General features: G+C 38.4%; 2 protein-coding genes across 7 annotated transcripts in view; one reads left to right on the plus strand and one right to left on the minus strand.

Moving 5' to 3' along the window:
• The first annotated feature begins 11,020 nt into the window (after positions 1-11,020).
• On the plus strand, positions 11,021-15,770 carry LOC130245225 (C-X-C chemokine receptor type 5). Its single transcript, XM_056477846.1, has 2 exons — positions 11,021-11,138; positions 14,498-15,770. The coding sequence occupies exons 1-2, from the start codon at positions 11,106-11,108 to the stop codon at positions 15,572-15,574; spliced, it is 1,110 nt and encodes a 369-aa protein (XP_056333821.1). The 5' UTR covers positions 11,021-11,105; the 3' UTR covers positions 15,575-15,770.
• Positions 15,771-15,901: 131 nt separating this feature from the next.
• The window catches only part of bcl9l (bcl9 like), a 104,602-nt gene continuing 102,396 nt past the window's right edge, over positions 15,902-18,107 (minus strand). For all 6 annotated transcript variants that reach the window (XM_056477845.1, XM_056477844.1, XM_056477843.1 and 3 more), the window contains 2 exons: positions 17,832-18,089; positions 15,902-17,633 (listed from right to left, as the gene is read on the minus strand). In XM_056477845.1, coding sequence (XP_056333820.1) covers positions 16,402-17,633; positions 17,832-18,089 — 1,490 coding nt within the window. In that variant the 3' untranslated portion in view covers positions 15,902-16,401. The remainder of the gene's footprint in view (positions 17,634-17,831; positions 18,090-18,107) is intronic.

Genomic DNA, 18,107 nt, shown 5'->3' on the forward strand with positions numbered 1-18,107 from the left:
GTCTAAAATGTATGAAGATTAATGAGTTATTAATGGGTTAATATTATTAGATTAATAAAACAAATGAACAAACTGAACAAAATGCATTACTATATACACACACACTCACTATACAGACCCTAATAATATAATTTATCCATATTCCTTTTTGAGCCACAATATTACTAATACAGCTTCTTCTGTTGATGTACCTGAGGGTAAATATTAAATCGCCATTGCTGTCTATTGAAGGTGTGTGTGCTGTCAACAAGTAAGTATAACAATTTATCTATATTTATTCTATATATGTATTTATATATTATATTTATTCTAAATAAATACAATTATTATTAATATTATTATACAATTATTATTCTAAATAAATAACAGAAATCAAACCTAAATGTTACTAGAAAGTAACAACTGGAGTGACATGCTAAGATCACTTAAGAAACCTTTTGCATGAATATTAATTATGACAATTCTATAGAATACTAAAAAATATTTTATAGAATTATCTGTTGTCTTAGACCCGACTCATGGCCGACAATTAATGTTATGAAGTCTTACCTCCCTGACTCTTTATCCCTCCTTTCTTTATAGCCATGCTTAGTGAACGTAACATCATCGTCATATTATATAAACTTTAGTTTTGTCGACTTGCAAAACTCCCTGAATGCCGACACCTCTGCATAAAAAGGCTATTACTCCGGTTTCACAGAGCATTAGCGGCGCGTATTTTATCGGCGTGCATGCAAACAACCGGGATTCACACAGAAGTGCGTGAGGCGCACGGGAATGGTTTTCTGCGCGCATGCGTCAGTTTGCTTTCACCAGCGTTGAACCAGCGCTGATGGGGAGAGGTAGTGAATCAGCTACATAAACATTGTACGTCAGTGGCACCAACAATAATTTTATATATTTATTTATTTATTGAAATATTGGGAATTTACGTAAGTACATTTAAATTAATAAGATCAAAAGCAAAATCATATTGGGGCCAGAATTTACCCAGGGGTGGCAGTGGCCACCCCTGGCCACCCCTTGGGGGCGCCCCTGCTTGTGGAGCTGTGCATTGATGGATTGCTCTGCAGTGTTTGGACTTTCAGCAGTGAAATTTAAACCACATTGAACTGAACTGAAAACTGGACTGACACATTAAATTTACTAGAACTTCTATAGAAATAAACATGAATCTTTAAAACCCCCAGAACCCTTCCTACGGCCCTGTATACCTACTATCCTTTGAACCGCTGGGTTTTACCCATTTAGCAAGAAGTTTTTAATGAATTTACTGATTCTTTTTTGTTTGTCATGTCACATATACTGTAACATTTTTCTTTGCCCACATTTTTTTTTATTTCCAAAAGTAATTTGAAATACTAAAGCAGACCTTTTACTATTATGCTTTCTATGTAAAGTCTGTTTAAAATTTGAAGCAGACATCAAAATTGGATGTCTCTGTCTGAATTTAGACTCAAGATTTGTTCAAAGACAACAGATGGATGGTCTTTAAAATTCAAAGTAATAGTAACATTGAGCACTTCTGCATTTTTATTGGCAGGGAACTGAGAATGATTCAGATGAATGAATATTTTTTAACAACTCAGTGATCTTGAATCCTTCCGTTGTATAAATTTATTTAAAAAAAAAACACGTATTTGGTTTTACACTGTCTGTGTCCAAAAAGTAACAGCTTTCGCAAAAAAATGTTCAATCTTTTTTTCAGGACATCTTTATACCTCAGCTTGGGCCTTTTTTGCAGACAGACTCCCTCCTGTGCTGAATTGCATTGCATATGCAGCAGAAGAAGGTTTCTGCTATCAATAATAAGCCCTTGAAGAAATGTCTTCATGTGAAATGGAACCACTCCAGCAAACTTCACACACTCGAGCATTTTCACAAGTAGGTTTTAAAGAGGGGGAAAAAATAAGAAGTGCGTGCCTTTGAAAACTTGCTGCCACAATGGAAGAGTTTTGTAGGTGGTTCCCTGATATTTACATTTCTAAGGTACATCCAGCAGACAGATATGACTAATACTGAAAGTGTGTCTGCTTGTTGACATTTATTGAACCTAGATTTAACATTTATGAATTGAAATTCATTTTGTCTTGTAAACATGAGAATTTCAAGAGTTACACGTCTTAAAGGGACAGATTTGGACACGTTACTAACCTTTACTCACACACCTGTTGACTTCCTTTTTTCTGTTGGACACAAAAGAAGATAGTTTGAAGAAAGCTGGAAACCAGTAACCTTTGACTTTCATAGTATTTGTTTTCCCTACTATTAGTGTCAATGGTTGCAGGTTTCTTCAAAATATTTACTTAAATGATCAACAGAATAAAGAAACTAATAAAAGATTTGGAACTACTTGAGAAGGAGCAAATAGTAGGCCTAAGTAAACTAACCCTTTAAATGTGTGTATTTGTTATATTAGGACTCAATGCTTCATTAACTGTTAACTGCATTACACAATATATTTAACTAACAAAGGAAATACTTCTAAATCGGTTAATCTTAACATTACTGTATTAATTTTTAAAAGATGTATATGTTATAGTTGGCATTTCTGTGTGGAGTTTGCATGTTCTCCCCATGTTCGTGTGGGTTTCCTGCGGGTGCTCCGGTTTCCCCCACAAGTCCAAAGACATGTGCTATACGTGAATTGGGTATGCTAAAATTGACCAAAGTGTATGAGTGTGAATGAGTGTGTATATTCTTACAAGATGGCGCCGATGACGATGGCCGCCTTCGTGTCGTGCTCTGCAGAAGTGTTTGTGTTTTTGTTAGTTTGTCCTGTCTTGAGTCACATTCAACTTGAGTCACAACAACCTTCTCCCTATACACGAATGACTGCACTTCAAAAGACTCCTCTGTGAAGCTCTTGAAGTTTGCAGACGACACCACACTTATCGGCCTCATTCAGGACGGTGATGAGTCTGCTTACAGACAGGAGGTTAAGGAGTTGGCTGTCTGGTGTAGTCACAATAACCTGGAGCTCAACACGCTCAAAACAGTGGAGATGTTAGTGGACTTCAGGAGAAACCCCCCTGCTCTCCCCCCACTGAGCATCATGGACAGCATTGTGGCAGCAGTGGAGTCATTCAGGTTCCTGGGCACCACCATCTCTCAGGACCTGAAGTGGGACACTCACATTGACTCCATTGTCAAAAAAGCTCAACAGAGGCTGTACTTTCTTCGTCAGCTGAGGAAGTTTAACCTTCCAAAGGAGCTGCTGAAACAGTTCTACACCTCCATCACTGAATCAGTCATCTGCACATCAATAACTGTCTGGTTTAGCTCAGCTACTAAATACGACCTCCAAAGACTACGTCGAAAAGTTCTAACTCTGCAGTAGTGTTGTAGAGACAAATTGTTGGACATTCGGGCACATACACCACCAAATATTTTTCCATACCTGGATTTATCTGATGTTCTGTTGGACATTGTAGTCGGAGGAGCCGCAGTGCTGCTCAAACGCTTTCAAGCGCGCAGACGAGGAAAGCGTGCAGGTGCGCTTGTGAAACTCAGACAGCGTGGATTTCGGACCGCGTTGCCTAGCATCCATCTGGCAAATCTCCGCTCTCTACCCAACAAAATAGACGAACTCATTCTGCTCTCTCAGACAAACAGGGATTTTCTGCATTCAGCTGCTCTGTGTTTCACGGAAACCTGGCTGAACGACACCATACCGGACAACGCGCTTCACCTACCGGGCTATCAGCTGTTCAGAGCGGATCGCGACGAAGAATCAACGCGGAAATCACACGGTGGTGGGACGTGCTTTTACATAAATGAAAGGTGGTGTACAGATGTAACAGTTTTAAAGAAGATGTGCTGTCCAGATCTCGAAGCACTGTTTATTAACTGTAAGCCTTTTTACTCCCCGCGCAAGTTTTGCTCGTTCATCCTCGTCAGTGTTTACATTCCTCCGCAAGCGAGCCTGGCGATACAGAAACAAGCTGATCAGATCACGGTGATAGAGCAACAACACCCGGAGTCTGTCTTAATCATTCTCGGGGATTTTAACAAAGCAAAACTGTCCAAAATATAGACAGCATGTTACATGTCCCACAAGAGACAGTAATATACTGGATCACTGCTATACTACAATAAAGGATGCATACCGCTCCGTCCAACAAGCAGCTTTGGGACACTCTGACCATTGTTTGATTCATCTCATTCCAACCTACAGGCAGAAACTGAAAACAGCCAAACCTGTATTAAGATCTGTGAAAAGATGGACTAACGAAACAGAGCGGGATCTACAAGCCTGTTTCGACCTCACTGACTGGAGTGTTTTTGAAGCTGCTGCAAACGATCTGGATGAGCTCACAGAGACTGTAACATCTTATATCAGTTTCTGTGAAGACGTGTGCATTTCTACCAGGACGCAACTAACATACAATAATGACAAACCATGGTTCACTGTAAAACTCAGACAGCTACGTCAGGCCAAGGAGTTTGCTAACAGGCATGGGGAGGGGGCCTTGTATAAGCAGGCCAAATACACACTGGAAAAGGAGATCAGATTCGCAAAAAGGAACTATTCTGAGAAACTAAGGAGTCAGTTCTCTTCCAGCGACTCAGCATCCGTGTGGAAAAGTCTGAAAAACATCACAAACTACAAGACACCATCCCCCAGCACTGTAGACAATGAACGACTTGCAAACGACCTGAATGAGTTTTACTGTCAGTTTGAGAAAACCCCCCACACCCACTCTGAACTGCTCTTTACGCCACCATTAACACCTCCTCCACCCCCGCCTCCCCCATACCTGCACTTCAGTTCAGTGAAGATGAGGTGTGCCAGGTCTTCCGGAAGCAGAAGAGGAAAAAAGCACCAGGCCCAGATTTTATGACACCAGCCTGTTTAAAATCCTGTGCTGACCAACTGGCCCCCATCTTCACCCTGATCTTCAACAGATCACTGGAGCTGTGTGAAGTGCCCTCCAGCCTCAAACGCTCTACCATCATCCCCATCCCAAAGAAACCCAAACTTACAGGACTAAATGACTACAGACCGGTGGCGCTAACATCTGTGGTCATGAAGTCTTTTGAAAAACTGATGCTGGCCCACCTGAAGAACATCACTGAACCCTCACTGGACTCTCTTCAGTTTGCCTACAGAGCAAACAGGTCTGTGGATGATGCAGTAATTATGGGACTGCATTATCTTCTGCAACACCTAGACAGACCAGGGACCTATGTGAGGATCTTGTTTGTTGACTTCGGCGTTTAACACTATCATCCCAAAACTTCTCCTGCCCAAATTAACTCAGCTCTCTGTGCCCACCTCTGTATGTCAGTGGATCAACAGCTTCCTAACGGACAGGCAGCAGCTGGTGAAGCTGGGAAAATTCTCATCTAGTATCCGCACAATCAGCACTGGCGCCCCCCAGGGGTGTGTCCTCTCCCCACTGCTCGTCTCCCTGTACACGAATGACTGCACTTCAAAAGACTCCTCTGTGAAGCTCTTGAAGTTTGCAGACGACACCACACTTTTCGGCCTCATTCAGGACGGTGACGAGTCTGCTTACAGACAGGAGGTTAAGGAGTTGGCTGTCTGGTGTAGTCACAACAACCTGGAGCTCAACACGCTCAAAACAGTGGAGATGATAGTGGACTTCAGGAGAAACCCCCCTGCTCTCCCCCCACTGAGCATCATGGACAGCATTGTGGCAGCAGTGGAGTCATTCAGGTTCCTGGGCACCGCCATCTCTCAGGACCTGAAGTGGGACACTCACATTGACGCCATTGTCAAAAAATCTCAACAGAGGCTGTACTTTCTTCGTCAGCCGAGGAAGTTTAACCTACCAAAGGAGCTGCTGAAACAGTTCTACACCTCCATCATTGAATCAGTCATCTGCACATCAATAACTGTCTGGTTTAGCTCAGCTACTAAATACGATCTCCAAGGACTACATCGAATAGTTCGGACTGCTGAGCGAATCACTGGTACAACCCTTCCTACTGCCCAAGAACTGTACTTATCCAGAGCGAGCAGAAGGTCTGCCAAAATCACTCTGGACTCCTCACACCCAGCACACTGCCTCTTTGAACTGTTACCTTCTGGTCGACGCTACAGAGCACTGCGCACCAGAACAGCCCGACACAGAAACAGTTTCTTCCCTCAGGCAATCCATCTCTTGAACACTTGATAATAATTGTGGAACCAACATCACTACTTGCTATACACTTTTATACACATATACACTTATTTAACAACACACTTTACATGCCAGTTTGCACATAACAGCTGCTCATATAACATTGTATATAGTAATATAGCTGTACATACACTTGTCAATTTGTATATTTGCATTCACTACTTACTTATATATATTTTTAAAATATATTTATTATCTGTTTTTTGTCTTGTCTCTGTAATCCTGTTGCACTGTAGAAGCTCTGTCACGAAAACAAATTCCTCGTATGTGTGAACATACCTGGCAATAAAGCTCTTTCTGATTCTGATTCTGTATAGATGTTTCCCAGTGATGGGTTGCGGCTGGAAGGGCATCCGCTGTGTAAAACATTTGCTGGCTAAGTGTTCAGCGGTTCATTCCGCTGTGGCGACCCCAGATTAATAAATGGACTAAGCCAAAAAGAAAGTGAACAAATGAATGAATATGTTGATATTATTTAACAGACCTAAACCTATCATAAACTAAAGATAAATATCTGTATATTTTATGAACTATTCATTAAGAGATATATAAAATAAAGCCACCGAATTCCAAATTGCACTGTAAAAAGCTGACTTTGTTTAAAAAAGGTAGTAAAATTTGCATAATTATACAAATTAAGTTAAGCCATGTTACAGTGGGTAGGTGGAGCGCGGGGCACAAAGTAACGCAGGGTTAAATGGAACACGAAGTTTTAAGGTATTTGCTCAGGGTTAACCATGGCATGCTTCCGAGGTTTTCACCACAGTGTTGCCAGACGTCTTCCAGCCAATTATTGTAAAAGTTTGGCGAAATTTGGATGAGAAACACAGGAGAAACCATTTTTGCTGCATGTATTTTTTATTAAAGTCACTATTTTTTTATTTTTTAAAAATCTGTGTAAGTATGACTGTAAAATCTTATATTGTTGTGACCACCGTCTTCTAGGCTAAAAGTTGAAACCATTTTGAAAGATGTAAGAAGTTTTGAAGAAAACACGACAGAGCGGGGTTAGTTGTAACAGGGTGTTAAAATTAAAGGGCCCATAGTTTACCTCTTTTTTATGATTTAATATTAATATTATGGTTCTTCTGAGTGTGCCAGTTTAGGTTCAGTTCAAAACACAATTCAGATTGTTTTATTATAATGTGTTAAAGAGTGTCATGTTGGGGGCGTGTCCACAGTTCGCTGATTTATGGGTGTGTTGCTTCACATGTAGATTAGTTTCGACTTCCCGCCAACGTAACAAGGGGGCGGGGCCATGAGCTCACCCGCTCTGCGTTTGCAACAGAGTCTGACAGGCACACTGCGAGAACGAGCTGAAGTGAGAGGATCAGCAATCAGTCGTACCTGTACATGTACGACTCGGACACAGACCAAGCAGAGAGTACAAAATCATTTGTATCTTTGTACAGTTTTACAGCCAACTGTGTGCTAGTTTCAAGTGCCGAGCTTGTACACAGAAACTAATAACCACGCACACTGAATTAACTTTGACTGAGGCACCGGATGCGCCGCTCGAAGCCGCGACACGGCACACCAGACACTCTCTGTGGCGCGGCAGAAACATGAAGTGTCCCGAATCGTTGGGCCACACATTTTTGAATTCTAAACATAGGTTTCTGCAGCGGTCTGCGGCGCCCAGCCGTCGACTTGAGTGTACCCTGATAGAAACCTGTGTTTAGAATTCTAAAACGCATGCTAGTTAAGATCATAGGGAGCTTCTGGGATCGCGAGAAATGCAAACGGCTGAAGTATAAGGTAGACTCAATGAGAAGTACACATGTTTGCAAACCTACCTAAAGATACAACCAATAATTCCGATTAGAGCGATAATGTGGAGAATATTGATCTTGTGTTGAGCCCAATGAGCCTTGCATCTAAAAATAGAGCAAGGGTGTTTCTTTAGTGATATCGCTTCGACTCACGCTGAAAATGGCGGACGTGAATCAACAAACTGAGGATATGATGACGCGCCTGTCAATCAATATTGGTGGGCAGGGGGACCGATCTCCTACGTAAAGTTGCGGTCGATCTGAAAACCGCTCCAATTGGTCCACCGTTTTTTATGTTGTTAAATAAAAAAAAAAAAAACTGGGTGTGCTTACATCACCCAAATATGACAGTCTATACACCATACATGCACATATGTCTGTCCAAACAGCTTGAAAAGTAGATTTTTTACCATAGGTGCCCTTTAAGCCACACACTGTTGGACACCAATTAAACTAACAGAATATTTTCTTTAATTTTGAGTGTAATGTTGAGAACTTTTTAAATAAAATTATTTTTTAATACAATTTTCTTTGATAGACAACAGGCAAACAAAGGCATTGTATAATAATGGATAATAATCCAAATAAATCCAAATGTGTTTATCCAATAAATAAATAAACATACTGTGCTATGTAGAATAAAAAATAAATTAAGCTAGGTACAGAGAAAATATAGCTACTATTTAAGTAAACTGGATTTAATTAATTGTGTGTAATCTGCCTTTTTAAGCATGTGTTACAACTAACCGTCGTCTGTTACAACTTGCCCCGCAGGTGGGGTAAAAAGTAACATTTTTACTCCTGGCACTTTTGGCAACACTGCACAGGAACTATAGGTCCGGCGATCATACTTTCAGTGCTCATTTGTAGGAGAGGCTTGTGTTTTGTTGGTAAAAAAACAAATGGTTTGTCTAACCCCATTACTTTGTTCATTATTTGACCAAAACCAAAAAGTGTTACTTAGTGCCCCGCTCTCCCCTACACTGTAAAAAATTATATGATCATTAGTCACAACAACATATGTTTTTAGTTCATTGTAACTTATCAAACTAAGTTAATCCTGTTCTAACCTAATTATATCAGTTACTCAAGCTGCTTTAAGTCAGTTTAACATAATATAAATTCAATAGTCTCATAGGGCCCTATCATACACCTGGTGCAATAAGGTGCAAGACGTGTTTGGCGCAATTTGTTGCTATTTTTAGACAAGCGCAACCCTAATGTTCTTGCTTTGCACTACGTTGTTTAAATAGCAAATCCATTTGCGCCGCATTGTGGACTCATGGGTGTTCTGGTCTAGAAAGGAGGTGTGTTAAGGCACATTAGGTAGTTAGTTGAGTGCCTTAATTTTACACATTGCTTAATACACACAGGATGTGCAGCATTATACAAATATCTTTACAAATAAAAAAATTAAAGGTTTAAAATATTACGAAAAATATTATTTTCTATACATAAATATTAAAAAACCACTGCCTCCATGCCTTCTTCAGGTCGGGGAGCTTTTTTCAGTTTATTCATGGCAATTTGCATTTGTATAATGTTATATTTATTAGCAGTATTATTTATTATATGCATATTTATATTTGTTTCAATAATAACAAGTTTAGATTTGTCCACCTGTCGGGTTTTGGAGAAGTCTGCATCCCCATATGGGGCATAAGAATACGACGTGTGTTTGGATATGACTGCATATTGTTCATTTATTAGTTTGCTGGAAATTAGAAATTAATTCATAAATATTTTTAAAACAAACCTTTGCGCTTAACAAACAAAATTAATATGTAGGCTAATGGAGTCTTCAGTGGAGTGCGTACAACACTGTTTCCTTAACCACGAAAGTAAAGGAGTAAAGAGTAAAAGTAAAGTAAAGAGAAAGTAAAGAGGCCGAAAGGAGGAGGCTTGTTCTTTATCCTCGTGCTGCAGATGGTCTGTTTAATTGTTTTCTCGCTTGTGAAGCATTCAGTTTTTCCACTTACAATGTCCGCCATTAAAATAGCAAATGCGGCATGGCATGACGCAAGTGACTCTTAAAGGGAATAGGAGATGAGACTCTGATTGGTTTAATGCATGTTATGCTCAAAACACACCCATAACTCATTAAAAAAATAAGCACAACCCTGTTAGACCATGCGCCGAGGCGTAGAGCATATTTTTCCATCCTTAAAATAGCAAAAGTCGATTCAGACATATCCTTAATGCTTTTGCGCCATGTGCTTTAGACTTTGCGCCTAGATCATTAAATAGAGCCCATGAGGTTAATTTGATTCAGCTTAAAAATTTAAGGCAGCCAGTATTTTTTTTTACAGTGTACTTTATTTTTAATTAAAGTCAACTCGTAACTTTTAAGGCACACACTTTTTTACACACTTTAAGTAACTAATAACTTTTTAGGATTATTTGAACATTTGCCTGTTTTTTTAATTGAATTAAATTAACTTTTCTAGTAATCTCAACTTACATCAATTAAACTGACTAAAATATTAAGGTAAACTTTGTATAACTTAAAGAGTTGAAACCTGATAACTTAATAAAATAAGTTCAAGCAACATAAATATTTTTGTTTTTGTGTACAGCGTGGTAAACATTAATTAAATGCAAATGTGCGGTGACTAAAGGGCATTGTATTGTAATGACATTTAAAAAAAGTTAAAATATACATAATTAATTAACAAATTCTTCATGTTATATTTATGTGCAGCATAGATACTTCCCAGAACAAAAAGTAGGTTACTTCAGTAAAGAATTCTGAATAGGTTTCTGTAAGCAGGCCATTTTGCTGAGAAAGTAGCTAAGGTGCCAAGTTTTGGTTAACCAAGTGCTAAAATGAAAAGAAGGAAGGACCACTGTTACTTTCATCAAGAAATAAAGACTATTCTATATGCCACTTTCACTCAATAAAGAAAAATCATGCCAAGTCTTAATACTGTAAATCTGATTAAACTGCAGGATTGTGGGTGATGTGTTTGTTCTGTAAAGGAAATGTGTGGGTTCTTTGTTTTCGTACAGAATTCAAATAAGGTAAATGCGAGTCCTTGAGGAGGTAAATTTCAGAGGTGTGTCTTGACACTGTGAGCGCATTCATGGGTCGGTCGTTCTGAGGGGTTTCAGCATTGAGACGCTGCTGGAGTTTAAGGTGCATCTCTGTTTCTAATGCATTGCCATCCACATCAGGACAAATATGAATTATGAAACAGAGAAAATTACTTTAGAGGTGAGCATTTCCAAACTCTTAACTCACTTTGAATGATTTGATTTATTTGAAAATTCTGGTTATTCTGAATATTCTGTACACTGTAAAAATGTATATGAAAAATTAGTCATGACAGCATATGTTTTAAATTCACTGTACCTTATTAAGCTAAGTTAATCATGTTCTAATTTAATTTTATAAGTTATGCAAGCAGTTTTAAGTGAGTTGAACGTAAGATAAGTTCAGTGGACTCATAAGGTTAATTTGATTCAGCTTAAACATTTAAGGCAACCAGGATTTTTTTGTAGTGTGGTATCAATCTGAATCGTGTGAAAAAAAGTTTGAACATGTTTAATGTTGCAGTTATATCAATGATGATAATAATAATTGTAAATATCGATATGACAAATATTGTGAACAAAATTAAAAATGTATTAGTATTATTGATATCACTGCTAAAATACTGCAGTCAACATTAAACATCTTCATATTCTTTGGTAATAACTGTCAATAATGTTTTATTTGTTAACAACTAAACTGGTTAACATAAAACAAATGTTTACTAAAACTTTAATTAAAAATGAACGTTAATAAAGATTAATAATTGCAGTAAAATATAAATTGTTCAGTTTTATATGCAATTTTAACAAATGAAACCTTGTGAAGAGTCACCTGTGAATCATTTTGTTTTAATATGTGCTACTACTACTAATTATTATTAATTATTATTTTCGTGTAACACATACAGAAAAAAAAAAAACAGGAAGTGATACTTCCTTTAAATAACTTCCTGTGAACACCACAGGTGGACAAACTTTTTTTTTTAATTGCAAATGAACAAGCAATATGATTTCATTATGCAATATATATATATATATATATATATATATATATATATATATATATATATATATATATATATATATATATATATATATATATATATTTTTTTTTTTTGTTGTTGTTAAATATTTCCCAAATTATGTTTAACAGAGCAAGGAGATTTTCACAGTAATTCCTATAATATTTTTTCTTCTGGAGAAAGTCTTATTTGTTTTATTTCGGCTAGAATAAAAGCAGTTTTAAATTTTTTTAAAACCATTTTAAGGTCAATATTATTAGCCCCTTTAAGTTTTTTATTTTTTCGATAGTCTACAGAACAAACCATCATTATTCAATAACTTGCCTAATTATCCTATCCTGCCTAGTTAACCTAATTAACCTAGTTAAGCCTTTAAATGTCACTTTAAGCTGTATAGAAGCATCTTGAAAAATATCTAGTCAAATATTATTTACTGTCATCATGGCAAAGATAAAATTATTCAGTTATTAGAGATGAGGTATTAAAACTATTATGTTTAGAAATGTGTTGCAGAAAATCTTCTCTTCGTTAAACAGAAATTGTGGAAAAAATAAACAAGGGGCTAATATATATATATATATATATATATATATATATATATATATATATATATATATATATATATATATATATATATATATATAAAATTACTGTATATATACAGTGCTCGTGATAATTGAGTACAATATTTTTAGTTAATATTTTAAATATTAAAACAAAAACAAAACAGAATTCCAAGAGATATATTTATTAAAATAACATTTTAGTGACCAAACATATTTAAAATATGAAAGTTAACACATTTAAAATATTGCTAAAAAATAAAATTAAATTACAACCTACAACATTTAAACGTTTTTGCAAATTACCAACAAAATAGTTTTTGCTTCTCTTGATTTTTCCTCTTTTTTAAATTTGTATTTAATATTTTTCTATAACATAAATTTGGCTGTACTAGTTTTTGGACCGTTATCGTAAATTATTTAGTTAGATAAGCTCCAGATTTGGCTTCAGTATTGACTAATCTAATGTAAATGCAAAAATGTAATATTGTATAGCTTCCTATTAAAAATATGAATTTAAAAGATAAATCTGTGAGGGGGGTACTTGTATTTGTGTTATAACTTAATTTTATCTTTGCCATGATGACAGTAAATAATATTTGACTAGATATTTTTCAAGACACTTCTATACAGCTTAAAGTGACATTTGAAGGCTTAACTAGGTTAATTAGGTTAACTAGGCAGGTTAGGGTAATTAGGCAAGTTATTGTACAACTGTTTTTTTCTGAAGACAAACGAAAACAACTAAGCTTAAAGGAGCTTATACTTTTTACCTTAAAATGTATAAACAAAAAAATAAATAAATAAAATCAGCTTTTATTCTAGCCGAAATAAAACAAATGAGACTTTCCCCATAAGAAAAAATATTATCAGACATACTGTGAAAATTTCCTTGCTCTCTTAAACATCATTTGGGAAATACTTAAAAAAAAGAACAAAAAAATTCAATGGGGGGCTAATAATTCTGACTTCAACTGTATATTGTCTGGGTTGGTGTTGTAAATTATGTTTAAAAAATCATCTAATAAGCTGCCAGTTATTAAACTTATTTTTACAGACTTATTTCTCTCTATATGTTTTCTTATACATAATATTTTTTAATTACTAAAATGTCAATAAAAGTCTTTTACATTTTTTTCTTAAACTGAACAGAGCAGAGATCAAGATTTATGACCATAAAATAAACGTAAAACACTTGTGAGTCACAAAGTGATTCACAAATAACAGAAACTGTTAATTAACCAATATGTTTTACAGTGGCTGTGTCTCAATATACTTTCTTGTCTGTACTTGCGACTTTCTGTACTTTCTTGTCATCACCCGTCGCCAAAGAACTGTTCCAATTCAAAAGTTCACATCATGCCAAGATCAGATAAAATTCCCGCATGTGTACTTGCTCTGCCCCTTTTGCCAAGGGGCTGTGCGAACTTGCGAAGCGTAGGTATCGCAGAATGCTTTGCAGCCCAAGCACGGAAAGCTAATGTTGGAGGTGAAAACACGCACGCTTTTAAAAATACTCCTCTGTTGTGTCCCAAAATAAAGTTTTTAGAGTTTTTCAGGTGAGAATGTAGCAGTTTTAAACTTTAATCGGCAGTTTATTCACAAAGATAGCACATCTTTGATGATGTGCCTCAGCTTATGCGGACTCTGACCCCCAGCCTCTCAGCGGAAGCCTCATCCTTACCTCCCCCACCGAGAGCAGCTTTAATCGGCCAGTTCATCTCGGATATACCGCTGGATCTCACCTCTCCATTGTAGTTAAAACGTGCTATTTAATCCATCTTGTGTATATCTAACAGACAGTTTTTGGTCATTTATATCTATTATTTGTTCTCAGGTGTATTATTTTAGCAGTGTTATTTTGTTACGTTTTATAATCATCTAGTGTGTATTGGAAGAAACATGCTGCAAATATTCAAATGTCTCAAGTTAATAAAACTCAATTGTATTTTCAGAATTTGGACTTCTCAAACTACTACTACGGTGAAAATATGACAGAAGGACCTTCTGATGAAACACAATACATCTGCGAAGTCAAAAAGGACCCACTGCTTCTGTTTCGCACCGTGTTCCAACCGCTTATATTTGGTGTCGTTTTTATCACCGGCCTAACAGGCAATGGTCTGCTTTTGATAGTCCTGTTAAAGCGGCGACACAACCTCCGCATTACAGAGATCTACCTGCTACATCTGGCAGTGGCTGACCTGCTCCTCCTCTTCACTTTCCCATTCGCAGTAACCCAAAGCATAGCCGGATGGCTTTTTGGAACCTTCCTGTGCAAGCTAGTGGGTCTTGCTAATCGCTTAAATCTGGTGTGTGGCTGTCTCCTTTTGGCGTGCATCAGCTTCGACCGCTACCTTGCCATCGTGCATGCCATCCCAAGTCTCCAAACCCGCCGGCCCAGGACTGTCCACCTTACCTGTGGACTGCTCTGGCTCCTCTGCCTACTTGTGACCATTCCCAACTTGGTGTTCTTGTCTGTGGAGAAGGACAGCAACTCAACTAGGCTCTCTTGTTATTACAACAGCTACGGCCTCCATGGTAGTAACTGGAAGCTGACCAGCCACTTCATCACACACCTGTGCTTCTTCCTGCCTCTGGTGATCATGGGCTACTGCTACACCTTTGTAGTCATCACCCTTCGCCAAAGCCATAGAAGCCTGGAGAAACAGGGAGCAATTCGGCTGGCCCTACTGGTTACAGTGGTTTTCTGTCTGTGCTGGCTACCATATAACCTCGCCATTCTGATGAATACCCTTGTGGACCTGGAGGCTATGCCTAAGCTGAGCTGCCCTGCGCAGGACTCACTGAATCGGGCAATTATAGTGACCGAGAGCATTGGCTTTTCCCATTGTTGTCTGAATCCAATCCTGTATGCCTTCATAGGGGTCCGTTTCCGAAGAGACCTGCTGCAGTTGCTTGCGAAAACAAAGTGTCTGCGTGTTTGCTTTTCAGGTGTGCGCATTAATAATCTGAACAGGGTGTCTGTCACAGATGCTGTAACTACAACAACGAGTAGCCAATACATCTAATAGCGGATGAATATTTCTGTACATATATATATATTTTTATCCCAGCTTTATAGAAATACCTGCATACTGAGCCAGGAACTGGACAACTGCAAATAATGCAAGTGTGTGAGACCAGATATTTGGACAATCAGTTAAACATTCATACCTGATCTGCATTCTGCTTTGGATTGTTGTCTTTTGGTTGTCTTATATTAAATTCAATGCAAATGACATGTGATTCTTTTGAAAAATAAAAAAAGCTCAAAATTATTCTTGACGTCTTGATTCTTCCTTTGTGATGTGACTGTCGCTGAAAATGTCTCCTCACACACATCAAAACAAAGCCAACACCATTCATATTTGTTATTAGATTTCTAATAAAACACAGTATACAGAACAGTTGCAAACAAACACAAATTGCATCTTATTTACAGCAACTATGTATATATATATGTATGTATGTATGCATATATATATACATATATATTATATTTATATATAGATATTTATATATTACCTTCCACAACAGTTTGGTAGCCAGAATGTAATTAGAACATAGAAACCCAGATGCTTTTTCCTTTCACCTTTGCAATCAAACACAATGATCTGAAATGTACATATTTTACAAATATTTTAAAAAATGGCTTCAGATTTTGTTACTTAACGGTAATGTTAACCCTCAATAATTTCAGCATCTCCCAAAGTTAAATTCAGCATCGAGATTATTACTAAAACCAATATTTTTTAGCATTTGATCAACACAGTTAGTCAATGGCATTAAAAACATGTCCAAAATGAGAAAAAGCCAATAAGAAACAAGGTTTTTACAGTCTTTTAGAGAAACCGGATTAAAAGGGCATGTTGGCCATACTACCAGGTCCGTAGCCCAATGGGCTGTCCAATGACATGCTCCGTTGTCTAAGACTCTGGGGACCCATCATGCCAGTCTGTGAATGTGGAGGCCCCATCATAGGCCCCTGAGGGGACATGAGGGCACCCTGCTGGCCAAAGTGCTCCCCAGGGAGAGCCATGCCTCTCTGCTTAGCCTGCATCATCATTAGATTCTGCTGAGCGATGAGATTATGAGGATGCTGCTGTGGAGACAGCATGCCACGAGGAGGGTGGGACGGGTGTTGTAAAAGGTTATTGGCCATCATGGCCTGTTGCTGCTGATGGTGGTGTTGTTGCTGGAGCTGCTGTTGTGGAGACATGCCTGTCCTGCCCATCATGTGCCCTGGGTGGCATATGGGCCCCATCCCACCTCCTGATCCCATGCCCCTTGAGCCGATCTGAGGCATGCCCATGCCTGGACGCATCCCACAGTGCGAGTGTGAAGGATGTAGGGGCAGCTGTTGCTCAGCCATCATGTTCTGTAGGTTAGCAATATGAGGGTTGGAGGAGGGGATGTTGCCGTGGGGAGGTCCAGACGAGGAGAGTTGTTTGAGAAGTTGAGCGGAAGAAACCTGTGGAGGAGGCTGGCCCTGGTGAGGATTCTGCTGTGGCTGGGACATGGTTTCACTTTTAGGAAAGTACTGTAGGGTGCTGCTCGGCTTGTCTGCAGGAATGATACGGGAAAGATCAAACTCAGGAATGCCTGTATGTGTGGGCCTGATGACCTCACTCAGGTCTGGACCATCACCCATGGGCATTGACGGAAAAGATTCTGGTTGATGAGGTGGCCGCTGGTGAGACATGCCTTTGCTTAAAAGATGCATCTGTTGGGGTGGTAACACATCATCAGGACGTGGTGGGTACTGTTGCCCCATACCACCAATAGGGGAGTGTAGAGGTCCCTGAATGCGAGGGAATCCTCCCATTTGGTTTTGTGTATGCATTGGAGAAACATTACAGGGTCCTATTCCATCTGGAGGGCCCCCTCCACCACCCATTATTTCTGAGGGCATTCCTGGTATCCCCATAGGGTTAGGGGATGGGAGCATAGGTCCAGGATGATCATGGGATAACGGCGGGCCTCCTTGAAGTACCATTCCCATCGGACTTTGTGGACCACTGTGAGGTCCCATTGCACCCTGTGAGGAAAGGAGCATCTGCGCAGACTGGTGGTTTCCCATGCCGCCTACTGTAAAAAAGGTTAAATTAGATATTTTTAAATGAATCATTTTGATTTTATTTAATCATGTCTATATCTTAAATAGTCATTTGTCTATACAAATAGGCAATTTTACCAGTAAAATTACAGAATTGGTCATAAAATGATGAACTGAAAGGGACAAAAAATATTTATTTTATTCTGTTCTGGATTTTAAAAAATCTGTACCTGACATGTTGGTTCCAGGTAGAAGGGGTCTATCAGGTAGCATCTCATCGTCTGATGTGGCGATTGTCTTGATAGCGTCATGGTAAAGTGGAGTGGAACTAGGCATGGCATATTTTGACATCTGAGACATTATAAGCGACAGAGGATTTTGGGAGGGAGGTGCATCTGGTGATGATGTGAAAGGCATGCTAGGATTGATAGAGTTGGAAGGCTGACTGATTGGTGTTGAGTTGGAACTCCTAGGTGGCAAGGACATACCTAATGTAAATAAAAATG

Source organism: Danio aesculapii, chromosome 18 (assembly GCF_903798145.1).
Source record: "Danio aesculapii chromosome 18, fDanAes4.1, whole genome shotgun sequence".
In the NCBI taxonomy this organism is placed as follows: Eukaryota; Metazoa; Chordata; class Actinopteri; order Cypriniformes; family Danionidae; genus Danio; species Danio aesculapii.

Coding starts and splice junctions, on each gene's coding strand:
- LOC130245225 (XM_056477846.1), top strand. CDS start 11,106: ATGAATTATGAAACAGAGAAAATTACTTTAGAG. Junction 11,139..14,497: donor CAGAGAAAATTACTTTAGAG/GTGAGCATTTCC, acceptor TTGTATTTTCAG/AATTTGGACTTCTCAAACTA.